This window comes from Agelaius phoeniceus, chromosome 17 (assembly GCF_051311805.1).
Source record: "Agelaius phoeniceus isolate bAgePho1 chromosome 17, bAgePho1.hap1, whole genome shotgun sequence".
NCBI classification, from domain to species: Eukaryota; Metazoa; Chordata; class Aves; order Passeriformes; family Icteridae; genus Agelaius; species Agelaius phoeniceus.
Window position 1 is genome coordinate 15,635,216 of NC_135281.1, and position 21,997 is coordinate 15,657,212.

Here is a 21,997-nt window from a genome sequence, read left to right on the forward strand (position 1 = left end):
CCTGGAGGATCAGCCAGAGCTCCCCCAGCAGCACCTGGGGCTCTGCAGGCAGCAGCCTCTGCTTCAGCTGCTGGGGTGCTTAGCTGAGAACATTAAGAAATCAAGTTTCCTCTGGCACAGGCTTGCAGATCCAAGTTAGGATGGAGGAGTTGTGGAAAGAGGGTTAGGGTTTAATACTGGTCTGATAAAATAGGAAATGTTCTAAAGTAACTGCCAGGCAAGTCAATAAAGAAGAATATTTATTTTCTAAGCATATTAAGTGAACAGCTCCAAACTGTGAAATGACTGACAGAAAAGCCAGTATTTGTATTGATAAATGAATATAACCATTGGGCACTATGGTAAAAACCTCTTTTGGTTCCAAAATGAGTGAGTTAGCTTTGCTCTCTCAGAATACACACTTAAGTCCAAGTTTTGACAAGCGTAATATTATGTTAAGTTTTAGAATAGTTGGTTTTAAACCCAACCCAGTTTAAATTAAATCCCCGCCGTCTCCACCGGCATCGCTTCAGAGCGATTCCCTCCGCTCGCTACCGCCGGCCGCCGCCAGAGGGCGCCAGCGAACAGCGCAGACGCGGCGCGACCGAGCCGAGGCACCGGGAACGGCCGGGAGGGACCGGGGGGCACCGGGAACGGCCGGGAGGGACCGGGGGGCACCGGGAACGGCCGGGAGGGACCGGGGGGCACCGGGAACGGCCGGGAGGGACCGGGGGGCACCGGGAACGGCCGGGAGGGACCGGGGGGCACCGGGAACGGCCGGGAGGGACCGGGGGGCACTGGGAGCCGCCGGGAGGGACCGGGGGGCACCGGGAACGGCCGGGAGGGACCGGGAACGGCCGGGAGGGACCGGGGGGCACCGGGAAGCGCGGCCCTCGCGCACGGCAGCGGGACTGAGGCATTGTGCCACCCCCGGGGTAACAGCAGCTCCACCACGAACACCTGAGGAGAGGCGCTCAGGGACCTTCCGCAGCTCCTGGGCGTAGAGGTGAGAAAGGCAGGAGGAGTGATGGGTAACTGAAGTTTATAATTCAGTGTGCTGGGGTCTAGAAGGGCGACAGAAAGGCCGCTGTTGACACAGATTCCCCATGGATGAAACAAGCACTCACGGCTTTCACAGCCTGCTCAGCCCTGGCTGTGCATGTCCCAGCTCTGGGACAAGGAGTGAGCCCTTTCCACAGGCGGGGAAAGGGCAGCAGGGAACAAGATGTGGTATTTTGAAAAACTGCTCAGACAACAGGTTCAGGATTCTGAATACATTCTTGAACTTTTATTCTCTCGGTAGGTAAGCAGTGGATTAGAAAAACTCCGTAGCAAAACCAGACCAAAACGAAGTCTCACATCTTCAGAAACAAACATGCACATTTGCATGTCAGATTCGGTGCTGAACTGTAATTCACATCCTGACAATGGATATGCAAATGACCAAGGAGGAATTTGGCAGTGGGAGCAAACTGCTGCATGTGTCACCATGGCAAATGTGTAACAAACACGTTCAGGTGTTGGCAATGCCAAGCAAACACTGGGCCATGGAGAACAAATGCAGTGATAACACAGACTCTGAAACACTGTAAGCAGAAGAGAAAAATGGAACAGCTTAATGGAAGCTGTTTGGCACTTCCCGGCAGAGACTGCTTCAGCCACGGGCAATATTCATCTTTCTGTACCTGGATTAGATTTTGAAGGCTCTTTTTCCTCATGCATGTCCTGCTTTTGCTTCCACTGAAGCTTAAAAATTCCACTGGTGAATTCTGGAGTGTTAGGGACATTTCATAAATTAGGCAAAACAGAAGCTGCTCTTTTCTAAGATTTGAAGCCAAAGTGCCAGCAAAGAGCAACTGCCAATTAGAGAAACCCAACTGCAACTGGCTTTAGCCAAAGAAAAGAAGCTACAATTTCAAACGCAGTTCTGTGCTGTCACAGACCCCCATTTCCCCAAAACCATGCTATAATCAGTACTGTGGATCAGATCCCTTACTATAAAAACTGAAAAGTCCCATAAAACAGAAATCAAGGATTTCTTAAGTGGCAAAACTACATTTTCAGAGGTGATTCCCTGTATGTGCAACATCTGCTCTTGTCAAGGTATGCATCTTTTCTGGGTTCAAAATGTGCAAATTCCATAAATTATACATTTCCTCCAGTCAGATTCCCTTACTAGTGCTGAAACCAATTCACAGTATAAGCTGTCAAGATTCTTCATGCTGTGAATGAATATATTTATATATATAAAAGGTAAAGTGCAATTTGTTGTTTTGCAGAGCCACACACAGCCCTGTCCTGCAGCGTGTGAGCCCAGCAGGTTTTGGGATGGGAAGAACCCACCCTCATTAACAATGTCATCGTTCCATGGCAGATGCTTCTGTTCTTCGTCGGGCTGCCTGGAATTTGCTGCGCGGTGAAGTCTGAGCAAAAGGTTCTTCCTCGAGCCCAGCCAGCGTCTGACCCCTGTGGGTTTCCCTTCCTGAACAGTGAGGGCAGAGCTGTGGCTGTCACCTAAACAAGGAGCACGAGACTGCAAGGCAGGAGCCCAGGCCGGGCTCAGCGCTCCATGGCCCCCGAGCTCAGCGCGCCCCGGCCCCGCTCTGCTGCAGCAGCTCCTGCTCGTCGTCCTCGGAGCCCGAGGGGCCCTGGCGCACCTCCTCGTACCACTTGTTGGTCAGGGTCTTCATCTGGATGCGCCCGTCATGCAGGTCCTGGGGCAAAGCACAGCACGGCGTGTCACCTGCCAGGGCACTGCAGGGCCAGGGCTGGGCACAGCCCTCGGGGATCATCTGCCCCTGCCCTCTGAGCACCACTGCTTCCCCACGGAAAATATTCATTAATGCTACAGCTTTGCTGATGGCTGTTTTTACCTGTGTTCTCTAGACAGTCCTGCTCTGTGTTTCAACAATCCTAATGCTGTCTGGAGGGCCTGGCTTTGCCTCTGCTCCTCATGCTCCCAGGGACACTGGGAACCTTGTGGCCTGCCGTGGTGATTCACATGCTTATTTTTCCAGCCTTTGGCTGCAATCTGGATGGCAGCCTGTGCTTTTGGCTACCAACTACGAATCAGATGCTTACTTTGGTTTTTGATTCCTTTCTGGTTTTGCAATAAATGACTTTAGTTTTTGTAGGAAAGTGCTGAAATGGTACTTTTGAAAAGTACAAAACAAGAGGAAAAACAGCACTTTTGAGCAGGCTAGGAAGATGGAATGTGCACTTACACAAAATTATTAACTCCACAGCTAAAATGCTTCCATGGGAAATTGGAAAAACAGTGAATTCTGTGACTAAGGAGCCTCAGATTTCTGAAGCATGAGAGTGAAAAAGGCACAGTATTTACACCTTGGGGCCACTCAGTGTTAATTACTGTCAGGCGTTGTTCTGCATGTACAGCCCCAGAGCCCTGTCTGTGGGAAGCGAGCAGTCTGGAAAGCACAGGGTGCAATGCTGGTGCCTGTTTCCAAGATACAAACTGCACTCTGCAGCAACAGCACAGCTCCAGAAGTCACAGGACCACTGACAGTAAGAGGCAGGAACTGTGTGTGACAGCTCTTTAAAAATGCTGCTCGAGTGGCAGCAGCTTTTTCTAGCAGCCAGTGACTCCTGATGCCCTTCATGGTTCCCTGCACAATTAAAGGCGAGTTCAGCAAATCCCTACACCAAGTTTAACTGGGGGAGCTCTGAGATGCTCATTTAATCCAACTTACAGAGCAGCTGCTCATTACAGCTGCTCTCTCTATGCATGAGCAATACACAGATGTCCCACTGTCCCCACACACATTGTGTGGCTGCACGATGAGCCCTGTGTGGTACTGAGGACAACCACCAACTCGACCAGTTTCTCTTCTTCAAGAAAATAAGGAAGACTTACTTCTTGTGTGAGTCTTCTGGTGAAGAAAGGATTCAAATACTCCACATCAAGCCGCATAAACCCTTTGAGGTTCTGACGTTTTATGTACTGAGCTTCATATTCCTCCTCTGTGAGCTCTGACAAATGCTCAGATTCTATGGTGTTTCCCTAGAAAAATCACAAAGAAGGAATAACTGAGAGAAGTGGCAGTCATCCCACCTCCTTGCTTCAGCCCCTGCTCTGTGGTGTCCCTTGTCACAACCAGTTGTCATGCTGGAACAATATGGAATTGATCCCCGTCCCAGCCTTGCAGGGCTTAGGACTGTGAGTCTGTTCAGCCACTGAATCCCTGAGCCACTCAGTTCCCTTTCCATGCTGAAAGGGAAAAGACCTCAAATGTTCCATGTTTTGTATTGTCACTATTGCTGAGAACAGGTTTCTACTGTGCAGGTTTTCTCTTGTGAGCTGGACAATGCTTTAATCCAGCAAGCACCACTGCTGTCACTGTCCCACTGAAAACGAGCCCTGTCAAACATGCCCTGTCCCTGCACTCTGCCTGCACTTCCTTGTGTGGACAGTGCAAGGTCACTCTAAAGACTACAACCAACCTCATGTGAGGAGAAAATGTTCTTAAGATCCTCCAGAACAATACCCTGCATATACCTTTCAATGATTTAGAGAAAAACAGGCAAAAAATGTTCTGTGATACTTTTTAGTCTCATCTTTTGCACAAGAGGTTCCAGAATGGCTTTTGGCTTTGTCAGATCTCTTGCTTTGCCAGAAATTGCTTTAAAATAAAGTCCAGTCAGAGGGGGGCTATTGTTATGACCTTCTCACAACCTTTGCATTTTTCAAAATAATTTCCATCTGCCTTTTATGATTAATTTCCATCTCACACTGTAGCAGCTACTTTCTCTCTGTATATGACTCAATCCTCTATCATCTGCTTTATGCTTTTCCAGGGATTAGTTTAATTTATACAGCTCAACCTGTAATTGGATTGAATTAAGAGATTATTTCTCCTCCCCTTGTCCAAATACTAACATTTTGTATAAACACTAACCAAACTCTGTCTTTGGGATATATTAAAATTATATTGCTTGGCTTTGTCCTACTACCTTGGCTTTTTCTACTGCCTTCATCTTCCTTTTTAGTAAAAAATCACGTACTAGTACTGAAAAATGTCGGAACTAGAAAAAACTCCCCACCCAAACCCCAGTGACGCTGTGAATGAAAGCCCAAACAAACCATCTTCTCTGTCTTGCTAAGATTGACATCCTTCTTGCTCCTCTTGCGTGGTTTGGAGTCCTCGATGTCCACGAGCCTGATGAGGGGCATGGTTCCCCCTCCCAGCAGCAGGATGGTGAAGAGCACGATGATGATGGTCGTGGTGCCGATGAGCTGCCGCTTCTCGATGGGCTCCAGGCCCAGGTGCAGGCTGAGGGCATAGGGAATGGCACCACGTAATCCTGAGGGGAGAGAACAGGGCAGAGGGGAGAGTCAACAGCAGCAGCAGCTGAGCAGCCAGAGAGCCCAGCAGCGATTCCCCACCCTCCACAGGGCCTCACAATTCTCCACCCTCCAAAGGGCCTTCACAATTCTCCATCCTCCACAGGGCCTCACAATTCCCCACCCTGCACAGGGCCTCACAATTCTCCACCTTCCACAGGGCCTTCACAATTCTCCATCCTCCACAGGGCCTCACAATTCCCCACCCTGCACAGGGCCTCACAATTCTCCACCTTCCACAGGGCCTTCACAATTCTCCATCCTCCAAAGGGCCTTCACAATTCCCCACCCTCCACAGGGCCTCACAATTCTCCATCCTCCCAAGGGCCTTCACAATTCTCCATCCTCCACAGGGCCTTCACAATTCTCCATCCTCCACAGGGCCTTCACAATTCCCCACCCTGCACAGAGCCTCACAATTCTCCACCTTCCACAGGGCTTCACAATTCTCCATCCTCCACAGGGCCTTCACAATTCCCCACCCTCCACAGGGCCTTCACAATTCCCCACCCTCCACAGGGCCTCACAATTCCCCACCCTCCACAGGGCTTCACAATTCCCCACCCTCCACAGGACCTCACAATTCTCCACCTCCAAAGGCCTTCACAATCCTGTCCGTGCCCATGATCTACCACCTGGCTGCCACCCTAAACGAGTCTGAGCATTTCAGACACTCTTGGTCAAACTGTGAAGCTGCCAGGCCTAGAGACAAGCAGCCTCCACGCAGAAAAGCTCTCGTGGGGCTCACCAGAGCAAAGTCCTCCAGCACAAAGGGGAAAGAGAACATTTCCTTGCACTTGGGTATCAGAATAGGGAAATGTTCAGCTGAGTTTTGCTCAACCAATGAGAAACTGGTTCCTCCTCGAGTGGGCCACACAATGAAAGAGATAAAACATTTTTTCTGGTTCTCAGTATTCTGAGCTTTAACTTACCACTAAACCACATGATAAACATCATTTTGGGAGTGATTTTATGATCACGGAAAAAGTTGAGTAGGTAGGAAAGCGGAAAAATATTCACTGCTCTACCAAAGAGAACCAGCACCTGAAAAACAGAAATAAAAGCAAAGACCATTTGATGTGTTACATCCACGAGGCCCCAGTTGCAGCTGGTTTTACAGGGCAAGGTGAATATGTTCTTTTTGCTCATAGGCAGGTGTACTGCTCCACAAACAGAAACTCCACAGCACAGGGCATTGTGGAATTTTGCTCCTGAAACATTTTGTCTGCTTAACTGAAACTAAATCAGACCTGTCACTGATGGAGACCAAGTTGCTTTACTTATAGTAAATAAATGGAACCCACGAGACATTCCAGGGAGACCAAGAAGTACTTTGGGTAAAAGTGCTCCTCAGTTCAGCTCCTTTAATCACTCCCTGGCTGCAGCAGCCAAGAGGCAAGAAGGTATTTCTATTGTCTCCCTGTAGCTCAGGAAGGCCAGGAGCCAAACAAATACACGTCAGCCTGTTTCTCAACATGACCCTGGGTAAGGCTATAAAACATACCCCACATTGAAGCAACACTTTTGAGAGCAGAAAAGAAAAAAAGGGGGACTATTGATTTAATGGCAAACAATTAACAAACACAGAGAAAACTTTAACTCAGAAAAAGGCAAGGTTTTCTCAGAGCATTGTTTTTAAGCTCCACTACAAACAGACCTTGATAAGGTAAATATCCTAGAATTAGTCAGCAGGATCCTTGAAGGGCTGTGCTGTTTTCCTTTATGAATCACCCCAAAATTACACAATTTGCATCATGCCTGAGAGAGCAATGCCACCCAGAAGGAAGTGTCACACCTTAGATAAATATTAGCTAGGGAAGCTGTGTGCAGGGCAGGCAGAGCAGTTCCCTTGCTGATACCCCTCTCTGGGGAAGTGCAGATAACAATCCTTCCCTTGAACCATGCACTGAATGGGCCAGTGTACACTGCTCTACACAGCTGGAAAGGGACCCACTGCCCTCCCTGCAAAAGGAACACATTTCTCATGCTGATATTACACCATTATAATGGCAACAGGTGGGGCCAAGTCCCATGTGAAACGAGATCCACAGAGTCACTGCACTAAGGCACACTGAAATGGGTTTAAAAACAAAAGAATTAGGAAAAGAGAATTTTTTATAAAATCCTAGAAATCATAACAATTATTCTATAATATTTTAACTGTAAGGTGTTTCCCCCTCCCCAATACCAAAAATGCATCTAAAAAGATATGGAAGGAAGTAAATACCTACTATGCACCAGATGACAAAGGACATTTCAAACTTGTGAGGAAAACTAAAAATTGACAGGCCAAGAAATGCAAAAACACACGTTTCTGAAAAAGAGAAATCACATTTAAATAAACAATTCCAGAAAACCTTTTCTACTCCTGTTATTAATTACCACATACAGTACATAAAACAGGATTTCCTGACCAAACCCTGGAGAGCTGCTGCTGCTCACTAAGGAGTGGTTAAGTTCCCTCTGCAGCAAAGCCACTCCCTGCTCACACTGCATCCTCCTGCAAACAATACAGAATTCATTCATGGCAGCCCCCAGAAACCAGGGTCATGTTTGTAATGCAGGAACATGTCATTTCTTCAAAGTTTGGTTTGCAAAAGGAACTGGAAAGGCTCTAGGACTGAGCTGCTTGTACCACTACTTCCAAAAACCTTCATATGTAAAGTTGTTGTTTTTGCAAGTAGCTTTTTCTATTAAAAACATAAAAAAATACCACTCAACCCCCACCTCCTAGAACTAAAAACAGACTAGAGGAATAAGAGTCAGCGATCTCTATTTGGCCATCAATCTTATGGCAAATCTTAGCAGGAGCCTGCAGGATGGGAGAGAGATTTACTGCATGTCTTATCCAGTGTGGCAGGAAAGGTGACTTTTGAGTGCCTTCCAGTCCCCACTCTCAGGAATTCTTCTCTTAAAGACAAGGACCATGGACACACAAATGCCTGGATGCAAATCCACACCTCTGCTGCTCCCAACAGAACCACAGTTCCATGCAAGTGAAATTTTAAAGGATTAATACTAGATTTAATAGCAGGCAGCACCTACCACACATGAAAGCCACAGTTCTGAGTGTCTGCTGCATCAGGATCTGTGTCACTGGGGACAGGTTGTGGTGAGTGTAATGAGACATCACGATGCCAGAGAACAGGATTGCCATGATACCTGTGGGCAAGAACGGGGCAGTCAGCACAAGGATTTACTGCTGGGACCCTCCAGAGTAATCTCTCACAAGGCAAAGGCTGCTTCTACAGCAATACAAATATTTTAACATATCAAACAGAGTGGTCAGAACTCATTGTGCTACTCACCTGAGAGTGAGATCCCTTCTGCAAGTCCATAAGGAAGGTAAGCAAAGATAATCATCATCCCAAATTCTAGGGAAGGTGTCTTCCTTAAATCAATGTGCTTTAGTACGTACACACAGAAATGTTATGGAAAAAGTAAATTAAAAAATAAATCAAAGAAATATTTTGATGTGTTCATTCCATTACAAAACAATGATTACACTTAATGTACTTTTCTACTGAATAACCAATAAAATCTACATATTCAACTCAAGTATGGAAAGATGAGTAATTTCTTATGAGAGGAATGTGTCCTATGGAAGCTACTGCTGGTAGAAGTCTGTCAGAAGACAGAGCTAGACACAAAGATCTCCTACTGATGTGCCTCTACAATACTGATAACAACAGGTTATTGAGGCACTAGTAACTCCAAAGGGCAAACAAGCTGCTTTTCTCTTTGACTTAGTATAATTTAGATATGAGTCAAAGAAGTGTTGAACATCTGTCTCCCTCTCTTGTTGTGATGTATGGAATAATTTCAAAGTTTTTGAATTAGGCTGATGAACCAAAAAGGGAAATAAGTGTGTATTTAATCAAATATTCTCTTCCTGTTGTTACAAACCAAGTGTTTGGCAGTGTGTCCCAGCTGATCCAAGTACAGCTGCACAGCCAGTCTCACACAGTGAAGTCAGAGCTAGCATTAAACCAGCCCAAGAAGTAACAAAGGTGTCTGGGCTACAGCAAACAGCCTTCCTGATCTCAGCACAGCAGCTCCTGGTTGTTTAGCAACCAATTCATGGAAGTGGAAGAGGCAAAATATAACCCAGGGTAAATGCAAACAGAACAGTGTCCGCATTCAGCTGCCTGCACATGATCCATAGGGACAAACGAGCTGGGCTGACTCAAAGGCCCCCGGGAAAAGCAGCTTTTTTTCTTTTTAATTAACTGTTTTATGTATGTAAAGGAGAAGCCATATGCTTGTTAAAATGGATTGGTATTGAAATGGAATTAATATATTTTGAATTTACAAAACAATTACCATATCTTATAACACTCCAATGCACATAAGCTATTATACAACATTTCAGACCTTAATTATGTTCATAAAAATTTGATGCCACTTTTAATACACCCCCATGCACACTAACATAAAACCAAAATAATGTCTAATAAGAAATATCCTCTAAGAAATGCTGGAGAAGATGGAGAGAAAAATACTACTAGGATGTTGCAGTTCACCAATGTATACATAAATATCACCAAAATTAAAAAAGGATATTAATGCAGAAATAAGACCAGTAAGTGTGCCAAGTGCTGCAGAACCAAAGAACATCTTGAGAAAGTATCCCAGTGCCTGTAGAAAGGTTTGCCATCCACTTACATCTGACATATTTTCCCTTGTCAAACCTTCTGCTGTGCTAGATACAATTAAAAGAGAAATAAAAAGAAATGGTTATACATTCTAAGCCTGGATCCAAAAATATCAAACATCTTTTGAGCATAACAACAAAAAAGACTCCCATTTCTTTGTTGCTACCACTCTTAAAAGGTTTTACTGTGATATATATAACAAGAGGAATGTCAAAAGACGTTAAATCAAGCCTCAGTGTAATCCCCAAAGGGAAACCTAATTCTGCTAAAAATCCAGCATTGCTCCTCTGAAGAATCCCAGAATGGCGTAAATAGGCTATGGTGATGCCCAGCATTTGAAAACAATGTTCAAACTTGGAGAAGGAAAAGAAAACACATTTTACGGTGCTAAAAACTCATGTGATCCTCTGAGAAGAACAAATGAACAGGAAGAACTCTCATCAAATATTTAGGTGTGGATGAGAGACAAGAAGGTCACTGAAGGAAAACAAAGCAGCTCTTAACAGGAAAGGGAAGAAACCTCTTTGAATTTCAGGAATATACTTAATGAAAATTCTGTGCAAAGAACACACAGATTCTAGCTAGTGTTTCTTTTGGCTGCTTTTAGCCTTCAGTACTGAAAGCACCACAACTGTAACAAAAGCAATTAATCCATTAGAAAATTACTCTGACTTCACCACCTGCTTGGTACAGCTGCTCCTTCTATACATTCACACTCCCATCTATTGGCTTCAGCAATAAGAGGGAGATACATCTCTCCACTCTCTTTCAGCCCCAAAGAATGATCCCAGGCAGAAGATAAGGATACTGGAGGTTCCTCTTTCCTGCAGCCCCGACATGAACACCACCCCACTGCATGGCCTGTATTGCTCACAGTGGCACTCTGGGCACAAGCCAAGGGCACAGACAGAGCAGCAGGGAAGGTGAACATTGCTGTGCCTGGCAGGTGACATGTGGGGCCCTGCTGCCAGGACCCTCCATGGAGAGAGAGCTGATCATGAATGGAATTAGGAAGAGTCCATTATCTAGGGTCAATGAGACAAGGCTCTGAGGTGGGGGTAATGCAGCTCATGTTCTGGATTGCTTTTGACACAGAAGCACCATCCAAGATTCAGCCTTACACCTGAAATACACAATGTGTTCCAAAGGAAGGTGGCAGGATAACTGTAGACCAAAAAACAAACAGAAAATGATGTAGGGACTGTTTCCATAAACACGTGTGGCTCCAAGGCACTTACTTGGTCAGGACAATTGAGACTGCATCATTGAGAATACTTTCTCCAAAAACCAACATGTTAAGCACAGGATCCACATTAAGGGCATTGAAAATGGCAATAGTAGCCACGGGGTCAACTGCAGATATTAAAGAGCCGAATGCAAAACTGGGAGAACACAAAAGAGGAAACTAGATGAAACAAAAACACCTACCTAGTAACTTCCATGAACAACAGTAACAAAGGTATTTGTGGTACAGTTTCTACACAGTGATAACAAAGTACTTTCTTTCCTGTCATAAGAACTTGGCCACTTGCCAAGCTCTTGAAAAATTTACATTATTGATTCTGAAAAACTTACCCTGTCTTTTAAGAGAGGATGCGGACATGGAAGTTATACCCTTATCACATATATTAATAATACCAGCTAATCAAGGTTTACAAATCTTAAAGTTTGGTTAAAATACCCAGTATCTCTCTCAAGAAATCACTGAGCACAGAACAGAATACACTGGAATGCAAAAGGATGGAATATAATACAATAGTATTTGGAAATAAGGGTAATAAATAGGGTATAGAAGTGCTCCATCTATTTCTTAGTTTCACATACAATGTTGAATCTCAGCAGTCTATACACTGACCAAAAGAGGTGGCCAACTGTAGTGCATTTCCTACCTATAGCTATCCTGAAGAAAGCTTTATTTCATATACTACACCATTTCCCCAAGAGCTTACCTGTCTGTCATGTTGAGTTTATAAATTACATCAGCCTGAAAGAATAGGTAGAACATAATCACAATTAACTGTGGTGTTCTTCGGTTCTTAAAAACCAAACTATTCATCAAATCCTGAATTCATTATGAAGAAAAATTCACAGTAGTGATGTTGTCCAGTTTACCACTGCCCTCCCACTGTAATCTACTGCTACAATTCTGGTCACCCAAGATCAGGGAACAGAGCAGAGTCAGGTGAGAAGGGCAACCATGACATTCAGAGGAGGAAAAATCTGAGTGGCAAAGAGGAAAGTACACAATGCTTGGCCTTCCAGAATGAAGTCTGAGAGAAAAGATAAATATCTGTGCTTATGTGTAACCAATGGGAAATACCAAACCACAGAAGCAAAAAAAAAATAAAATTGTGGAGTGTGAGATGGCTCTAGAGAACACAGGCTTTGGAACAGGAAGACTGTGGAAGTTAGAAAAGTAAAACTCAAGTCTGAATTGCTTTTCCCATGACACATGCTGTGTCAGAGAGTGGCTCAGGCTGGAAGGGACCCCTGAGGTCCCTGACCCCACCCCTCCAGCTCCACAGAGCCCTTGGAGCCAGGATCGTGTCCAGAGAGCTTTGAGTCCTGCAGGGAGGGAGACTCCATGGCCTCTCCAGCAATATCCATGCAAGGGGGGTGTGCCAGTGCCTTTGTGAGAGCAGAGAACTGCACTTTGTGACCAGCAATTCACCTGCACTCTATTTGTCTGCTCTTGAAAAAGGGACTTTCAACCAACAGCCAGATAAAATGGAGTGCTTTAAAGCACTTACCCGGCCCAGGAAATAGATTCCTCCACCTACAATGAAAGCTGATATTGCAGTGCCAAACACTGAGAACAGAATGATGGAACCAATGTTCTGAAAAAAATTACCCTGGAACACAGTAACAAAATAAGTAAATTAGTAAAAATGGCCTGAGGGAAATCTCATGTTTGGGTTTCCATTTAATTAGATTCTAACTCACAACTGGGTTTCCCATTACAAAGGCTCAGTTTGGTTCCAGGTGCCCCAGGACACACATCCACACCACCTGCCTGGAGAGACTGCTGCTCTCCTGAGGACAACAGCAATTCCCCTGCCTCCCAGGACTGACTCCCTGTCAGCACCACAACAAGAACCCAATCCTCAGGCAAGTATTCACCAGCACTTGGACATATTTCCCACCTGGCAAAAGTGTAAGTTAATCCCTCTGCTGGAGACAGGGCACGTTAAAAAGGCTTGTACACTTCCCAGCTGCTGGTCCATTGCTTGTGATTTTGTATGACAAGGTCTCCAGGGCTGGTAGCAGCTCCTGGTACCTCCATGGCCACTGTTCCCTCCTCTCCTGCAGCACCAGGGCTGCCCAAGGGAGCAGCAAAGCCCCTCAGCCAGGAGGGGAGTGTGAGAAATGCCCATGGAAACACGGGCCCCCAGCAAGGGTCACAACCTCACACACATTTCCCTCTTCTTTAGCAATGGAGTGACCCCACCCTTCCCACTTGTCCTCCTTCACAGCAGCCCTTGTACAGCTCTGGTGAGGTAAGAACCTCTCCAGCCAAGGAAAACCTCGTCTGTGCTGTGCCCCACACCTAGCCAGCACTCAGTTATCAGCAACAAGCTACACTCCCTGCACTCTGGGTTGAAGAGGTTTAAATTTTGCACTCTCAATTCCCTAATGATTAATATAATGGAATTTAATGCAATTATCCTAAGCTTCATGGAGATAACTAAAAGCAGAATCTGTTCCAAACAAAACCTCAACATCCAAAATGAGTGTCTGGCAGGGACTGACCTTGTGCAGTGAATATCCAGATTCAAATATAATAGGTGGAAGCAAAAGCAGAAAAAACATATTTGGACGAAACATTTCTTCTTCCTGCAAAAAAAAAATTCATTATAATTTCAGAGATGTCATCATTATTGAAATAACATCAAATCTTCCAAAAGAAAAGCCATTAAAAATTGTGATGGAAAATGAAAGATCTTTCTCCCTTCTTATCATGTAGTACAAGACTGAAGAACAGTACACTGTTCCAGGGCTTCTATTGTTCTTTTTCAACCCAGTGATAGAAAGCTAGGAGTTACTTCTTTTAAATTACTGTCTCCAAAAAAGCTGCATAGAAAATAGGTTATTTATGGTAAAAGAAAAATCCTCCTGTTTCCACAGAGAGCATTCCCTCTTTATCTGAGAGTTTGGAAATTTGTAAGGACTGCCAAGGAACAGTGACCTCTTGGCCACTGTTTGAACAGAACAGGTTAACTGGGACCAAGCAGTTTCACTGGAAAACTCATCACCTGACAAGAAAAACACATCATCAGCCCCTGCAGGTGACCAGGCTCAGGTGACACATCACCTGAGGGGCCTGAGGCTGGATTCTTCTCAGCAGATGTCATTTCTGCCTGAATTGAATGGTACTGCTCTGATGGCTCCTCTTTGCCCTCACAGTGATATAAATGGAACCCACCATGAGGTAAGATGCTATTTTCTGTGTCCTCAGTCTTTGTCACTTATCTCATCGCCTGGCTAACACTGCTCACACTGCACCCCCAGCCTGGCACCCTGGTTTTTCTGCTGGCAGAGTAGGCACAAAAGGCAAATGAATCCCAGCTGAGGGACCAGTCTCTTTTCCCACCTGTTTCCTCCCCTGGTCCCCCCAGAGCTGTCACCTCCACGAGCACCAATTGACTCGTTTAAAGCGGGGTGAACAGCTGATGGACTGCTCTGTTCTGTTCTAACACCAGCTTTCACAACAGAGGTACTCATCTCTCTAAAGTCTCATTCCTGCCTGTACCAGTGATAATCATCTTAAAGGATTGGGGGGGCTTAGCAAACCAAACTCATCCTTTGGGCTGAAAGGCCACAGGCTGTGGGTGTGCACACAGCCCCGAGCCCATGGCTGACCCTGCCTGCTCCTGCACAGCACCTGCACCCCACAAAAACCTGAAACAGAGCTGAGCCTGCACCCCACAAAAGCCTGAAACAGAGCTGAGCCTGCACCCCACAAAAGCCTGAAACAGAGCTGAGCCTGCACCCCACAAAAACCTGAAACAGAGCTGAGCCTGCACCCCACAAAAGCCTGAAACAGAGCTGAGCCTGCACCCCACAAAAACCTGAAACAGAGCTGAGCCTGCACCCCACAAAAGCCTGAAACAGAGCTGAGCCTGCACCCCACAAAAACCTGAAACAGAGCTGAGCCTGCACCCCAAAAAAACCTGAAACAGAGCTGAGCCTGCACCCCACAAAAACCTGAAACAGAGCTGGACAGGGAACTGACAACAATGGAGAGGAAGGACTGTGTGTGTGCTGCATGGAAGCAGAGGAAAATAAAACATGAGGACTCTGACTATCAGCTGTGCTGGCCAAGAACAACCAGCAAGCACAAGGTCTTAGTGCTGAAGCTGAATGAACGCTCACTAAGGCGTGATCACCAGAAATTACACAGCAAAGTTTTCAGGGCAGGGACATGATCCAAGATTTGCTTTACATAGGGATATAGCCCGCAGTTAAATATTTCATTTTTTATCTTATCAGATAAACAAAAGCTATTTAGTGAATTTAGAACCATTTATAAGCATGTAATAAAGTCCATAATTATTGATCTAACATTACAACAGCCTGTGTTAAAACCTAAGCTTTATTACAGTGAAAATAACTCAAATAAAAAAATAATAACGTGATATCTGTGGCCTTTCATCTTGGCTGACAACACAAACAAGCACAGCTCCCCAGTGCCTCCCAAGATGAGACCAACACTTCCCAGAAAACCCCCATGTAATGCATCAGCTGTGATCAGCTGTATTTACTGTGTTTAGAGAACAAGTGCTCCAATCAGAGCATGAAGCTTTATTTTTCTCTCTTACATGCATGATCTTACTCAGATTATTTTATTTAATCTATAAGAAACTAATTTAAAATGCTGATGTTGTGGCCATTTAACTGATTTTCAATTTCAAATCCAGTTGACACAAATCATGAATGAAAAAGCACTAACTACTGCAGCCCCCACTGCTTCTAATGACTTCATATGTAAAAATGAAATATTTCAACACAACTGCTGAGCTATGTAATTGTTTAAACAAGTGTACACCAAACCAGTGTAGTTAGTTGATAAAAAAAAAGTATAAAACGTAGTTCAAAAGCTACACCAGATTGAAAATCCATGCATTTTAATGTATTTCAACTAAGGAGAAAAAGATCTTCCTTTAGGGCAAAAACTGCCAAGAAACATAAAATTGCAAGCTAGGATTAAAATTCACTACTCAGACCAAGATGTTCAGCTGGCTGATATAAATTCTGTTTAGAACTGGCACTGTGACTTCAATCAGTTCACTGATCTAATAAATTGTTTGGTGCTGTGAAACAAAATCATAGTTTAAATGCTGCAAGATTTTAAATTAAAGCAGGAATAGTGAAGAGTTCATTGCTTTGATAATGTGGATAAACAGTAGGAGAATCCTTGCTTCACTGGAGACTTCAGCTCTTGGAGAAACTTCTGCCAGGACTTGCCTCTAAAACATAAAGTATTACAAAGCCTTTTTTTGTGAGATTTAGGGATTTTTCTACATTTAAAAATTAATTGTTACAACTATACCTTCCAGTTGGCCAGCTTTTGAGCCTCTATGATTTTTATAAAAGCTCCCATAAGGATACCTAGGAGAGAATAAGAAAACATTCTGAAATAGCAATAAAATGTGTCACTGTTTATCAGCTCTCCAAGTTTCAGAAGTGAAAACAATGCAAAACACAGTGCAAGTTAGTTTCACTCCTAAACCACGGAAACACTGAGTGGTTTTGGGTTTAATCCCCGAATCCCCAGTTCCCAATACGTTACATAACTGCAGAGTTTCCCTGCACAACAGATTGTCTCTTGGGACAGCCCAGCTCCAAGCAGACCTACTGAGAGTGTGATGCTCACTGGTTCAGAAAGATAACAGGCTTAACTACTCAAAACCACTTCTCATCTAAGCTGCACTCAAATGAAATTTCACCTTTCTTGCTGAAGAATCAGGAAGTTATGAGTTAGGCTTCTGTGCTTCATGTCACTTCAATATTATTTGCAGTTAAAGTAGATTAAATGAAATCAGTCTTCTCCACAGAAGTGAATTTTGTTTGAATGAAATCATAGCCCTTTCTGGCAATGAAGAAGGCAACAAACTCTGATCAGGGTGGGGATCCTGTCAGAACTATTTTCCAAATGAATTACACACTGTTTAAGTCATGTAGAAATAATGTGAATACAGAAGATAGAATTTTATCAAGGCTGCTGCAGACTCAGTGGTTAAAGGTTATAGCACTCTTTCCTCCCATACATCCTCAAACATAAAACTGTAACAAGATTTCTTCTGGAAGTCATGAAGATAACTCATGAACTGTCATCAATTATTTTCAAGTAGTTCTAGGGAACTTGTCTTCAGCCAGATTTCAGATCTGTGCGTCTGCATAGTTGTGTTTTATAATTTACAGAATGGAGACTTCATAGTCAAGCACTGGGACAGAAGCCAAATACTCCAAATGAAAGGTACAGAGTGTCTGAGAAGCTTGAAGTATGCCTTCCTGTAATTCATGGTAAGTGTGCTTTTCTGTAACTCATGAGACTTCTCTCATGCTGTAGCTAACAAGAGAGTCTCACAAACAGAATCACATGGATTTCTGCTGATGGATGTGTCACACACACAAAGCCATGAGGCCTAAGCCTTCCTTTATACAGAAATCTGGGAAGGCATCGGTCCCAGAGGGTGGAAATAATTGTTCCATGAAATGGTTTCTGTGGAAAGGAAGAGGAAAACATAAATGAAGCATCATCAAAGGTCTGCTGTTACTTGAAGGACAGAATGCAGATACAGCCACTCACATGCCACATGCATTTACAAACTACTCTTTCTTTATTACTAAATGAATGAATGAATGCAGGTTTAGATCAGCTGTTTCTATTAAATCAGGCAGGTCAGTTTTGTCAAGGGGCTAATTAGAAGGGTTAGTAACAGTTAATCTATACCTCATTTTTTGAAAATTTTATAGGCATTTTCTTATTGGAACCAACCTTTATTTTTCCTGAGAACATGTTAAAACTCAGTAACAAATCAAAGAGAAAAAACATTTCTGGAAACTATTGTTACCAACAAAATTCCAGCAACTTATAAGGATGAGGATAAAAATCCAGCCTCAGAGAATGCACTCCCACCCTGTCCACCAGGAAAGACACACCCTCTAGAAAACATAAACCAGAAGCTTCTGAGCAGCCTAGACAATGGGTGGAAAAACACTTGTGAAAATCATATCTCTCTTCTCTGCTGCCACTTTTATTAGCCTTCAATAACTTCCTGAGAGGACTGCTAAATTCACAAGTCAAAACAGGACACACCTCACTTCTGGCACTGCTGGCAAAACTGGATACTTGAAACTCAATCTGTGCTCTTGCAGCTGTGCAGAGCATTAGCAGGACCAGAGGGTCACTGAGCTGGCAGCTGCAGGGATCACACAGGTGCTGTACTCCCACCAGGGCTGAGAGTACATTGAGAAAATAATGAATATTAGAGAATAATACATTAGAGAAAATAATTAATATTTTGCCCGATTTGCTCCTCAATTATACATTTAAAAATCAGGAGCAGCAGCATAAAAATAAATTAAATTACCCTGACATAAAACTGTGGGCTCAGAAATACTCCAAATTTATTCCAAATGAAGTACACACCTGATCTCCATGAGGAGAGGTTTGAGGATGCAAACAGGAAGATGCCAAAGTACTCAGGCAGTGACATCCCTACAGATGCCATTTTCCTGGGCCAGTCTCTGTGTGTATGCTCATTTCTTTATTTCTTCAATCAATTTAACACTGAGAATTACTTGTTTTCTTCACTGCGTTCAGTGTGCTGTACCTTTCTAGTGATGGCTAACACACAACAGAGCATTATCTCTGTCATAGGTAAAAGTTAAGTTATATTAAATTAGGGTATAGTTCAATTATATTGTATTAATTATGTCATATTAATTGTGTTATGTTAAGAGTGGGGGGTTATCAGAATGTTCTAGAAGAAGGGCCCAGGGTTTGGTGCAAGGGCGGCCTGGCGGGGCAAGGCGAGGTCGAAGCGGGATTGGATGGAAGATCTGACCAATCACTCGAAGCCCTGCAGAAACGATTGGTCCAGAATGAACGGCGTTAAGGACCAATGAGACGCCTGGAAATGAACCAATCACCTAGCGGATCCAAAACGGACCAATCCTGGACTAGAAGGGGGCTATAAATGGGGGCAGTTCGGTGGGGTCGGGGTTCTTCTTTTTGGACACTTGTTTTCTGGGGAGCACTCAGTGTGCTTGGGGTTAGTGCACCATTCTGGTTTTGGCTCGCTGTGTGGGTGCTTGGGTTATCTTGGGTACTCCATTCCTTGCAGCTGTTTTAATAAATGAGAACCTCTTTCTCCAGAGAAAGTTTGGCCTCGTTCATATTCATAACATCTCTAGTGCACACTACTGACAGTCCCTGCCTGGATTAACGCAAATCCAACATAAAAATGTCATGGTTACTCACCTAAGGAAACAACAGCCACGCTCTCTGGTAAAAAATGAAGCCGGTATTCTATCAGTAAATGCACCAATATGATGCAAATAGCTGTGAAGGGAAAAGAATGGATATTGAGGAGTGTTGGAAAAGAGTAAAATATACTTTAAAGTATTATTTTTAAAATACACAAGCAAACTTCTAATGATTTAGGAGACTTCACTTTGGCAATAAACGAAGAAGCACCAGTGTAAGCAGCGGCTTCCACCACCACAAATGTTCTAAATCCCTGTGCCTGTGTAAAATCCCACTTCTCAGAGAGAACCAGAGGGGAAATAACTGATTTTGAGTTGGTCTATGTCCTTAGACACAGACTACAGTTAACAGAGATTAACAGACTTTCAGTTAGTTCATCATTCACCTATAACAAGAAGACTAAAAAAAATCGTCATGCCACTAGACTGTTCCTCTTGCTGTGCCTGGACTCCAGTCTGAACTGGAAGGATGGGCTTGGGAGGTGTAGGTGCCACCAACTTGGTAGTAGCGGCCAGCAAAGTGTGGAGGGTGGCATTGATGACTTCGTGGGTGGCATTTGCAGACCTGTCAGGACAATACAATGTGTGATTATACCGGATGGGAGCAGCACGACAAAGCCCACCGCAGATACGCACACACGGACCCACCGCCAGATCCCACGGAGCTCGTGCGGGTGACCGGCTCCTCACGGTGCGTTTCACAAGCAGTCAGATCAGACAAACACGGCACGCTCCCGTTCCCGGAGCGGGCTGATGCTGACCGCCTCACGCACCGCAGCGCCCACCCCGCTGCGCACCGAGCCTGGCACCGAGGCTCCGGCCGGCGCACCCGGCTGGGCACGGCAACAACAACAACAACAACAACAACAACCCCGCTGCCGGTCCGGTGCCTCCGCCACTGCGGCCCGTGCCCGCCGCTCCGGCACCGCGCGGGGCCTCGGGCCGCACGGCACGGCACGGCACGGCACGGCACGGCACGGCACGGCACGGCACGGCACGGCACGGCACGGCCCGGCCCGGCCCGGCACGGCACGGCACGGCACCACGAGCCGCTGCGGAGGGGACGGGTACCCTCGGCAGGCACGGCACAGCCCAGCCCGCCGGTGCCCCGCAGCGCGACGGATCCCGGCCGGCATGCCGCGGAATGGAATGGAACGGCGCGGCGCGGCACGGCGCGGCACGGCACGACCGTGGCCCGCAGCCCCGGGCTGCCCCCGCCACCCCGCACTCACTCCGCCATCTTGCCGGGCTCACGCTCCCACGGCGCCTCGCGCGCCGCCGCTTCCGGCGCTCGGGCGGGCACGTCCGGCCGCGCGCGGCGGCGGCGGCGGAACGGCCGCGGGGGCGGCGGCGGGCGCGCGCCACCGTTCCCGCTCCGCGCGCGCCGGGGCGGCGGTGCCTGGGGCGCCCCCTGCCGGCGAGGGCAGCGGCTGCAGCGCCGCCATCGCTCCCTGTCCCCAGAGCCGCCATTGTGTCCTGTCCCTCAGAGCTGCCATCACTCCCTGTCCCCAGAGCCACCATCCATCCCTGTCGCCAGAGCCGCCATTGTGTCCTGTCCCTCAGAGCTGCCATCACTCCTTGTCCCCAGAGCCGCCATTGTGTCCTGTCCCTCAGAGCTGCCATCGCTCCTTGTCCCCAGAGCCGCCATTGTGTCCTGTCCCTCAGAGCTGCCATCACTCCCTGTCCCCAGAGCCACCATCCATCCCTGTTGCCAGAGCCGCCATTGTGTCCTGTCCCTCAGAGCTGCCATCACTCCTTGTCCCCAGAGCCGCCATTGTGTCCTGTCCCTCAGAGCTGCCATCGCTCCTTGTCCCCAGAGCCGCCATTGTGTCCTGTCCCTCAGAGCTGCCATCGCTCCCTGTCCCCAGAGCCGCCATTGTGATTTCTCCCTCAGAGCTGCCATCACTCCCCATCCCCAGAGCCGCCGCTGCGGTCACGGTGGCACAGGCTGGCTCGCAGGCTGCTCTGGCACCAGGGTGAGATGCCTGCCAAGTGTCACACCAGGCCTGCTCTGCGGTGCCCAGGGCAGACATGGACCCTGATTTTCCAACCAGACACGTTCACCTGCCCGAACCCTTCCCCTGGCTGAGCTGACCTGAGCAGGGCACAGCTGGTCACGGTTCCCACCTCCAGCCAGAGCCTGGCCCTGCAGCAACAACAGAGCCTCAGACATGTCCCACTGAGCTGAATCATAGGCCACTGCCTCAAAAACAGCATAAAAATGCACTTGAATTAAAATAGCAGTGAGTAATTAATTAGCAATTTTAATCGGCAAGTTAAAATAAAATTTAAACCAGCTTTATCTGGTCTAAGTTCAAATGCCCTCCTGGCCCAGGCTGCTGCTGGGGTTGGGTCTCTAAAGTCTCCTGTGCATCCTGGAAAATAATGCTAATTAGCACCTTTCTGCTTATAAAGTCAGTTGAGGATAATCATCCATCCATCCATCCATCCATCCATCCATCCATCCATGCAGTGCGAGTTCAAGTTGCTGGGCTGACAGGGACATGGG

The 21,997-nt window shown here is 46.0% G+C and overlaps 1 protein-coding gene across 1 annotated transcript; it reads right to left on the bottom strand.

Moving 5' to 3' along the window:
- Positions 1 to 1,238: 1,238 nt before the first annotated feature.
- On the bottom strand, positions 1,239 to 20,743 carry SLC9A8 (solute carrier family 9 member A8). Its single transcript, XM_054644653.2, has 16 exons — positions 20,721 to 20,743; positions 19,875 to 20,053; positions 19,484 to 19,564; positions 16,547 to 16,605; positions 13,747 to 13,830; positions 12,747 to 12,848; positions 11,946 to 11,980; positions 11,235 to 11,378; positions 9,905 to 10,043; positions 8,650 to 8,755; positions 8,387 to 8,503; positions 7,573 to 7,655; positions 6,274 to 6,385; positions 5,081 to 5,301; positions 3,854 to 4,000; positions 1,239 to 2,693 (listed from the first exon to the last, which is right to left on the bottom strand). Exons 1-16 carry the CDS (start codon positions 20,726 to 20,728, stop codon positions 2,562 to 2,564), a joined length of 1,749 nt encoding a protein of 582 aa, XP_054500628.1. The 5' UTR covers positions 20,729 to 20,743; the 3' UTR covers positions 1,239 to 2,561.
- Between the last annotated feature and the right edge of the window lie 1,254 nt (positions 20,744 to 21,997).

Excerpts from the sequence above, each read along its gene's own strand:
- SLC9A8 (XM_054644653.2), bottom strand. Across the intron at positions 11,379-11,945 it reads AAACTCAACATGACAGACAG|TTTTGCATTCGGCTCTTTAA; the intron begins GTAAGCTCTTGG and ends GTGTTCTCCCAG. Across the intron at positions 10,044-11,234 it reads GTCTCAATTGTCCTGACCAA|CACAGCAGAAGGTTTGACAA; the intron begins GTAAGTGCCTTG and ends AATTGTATCTAG.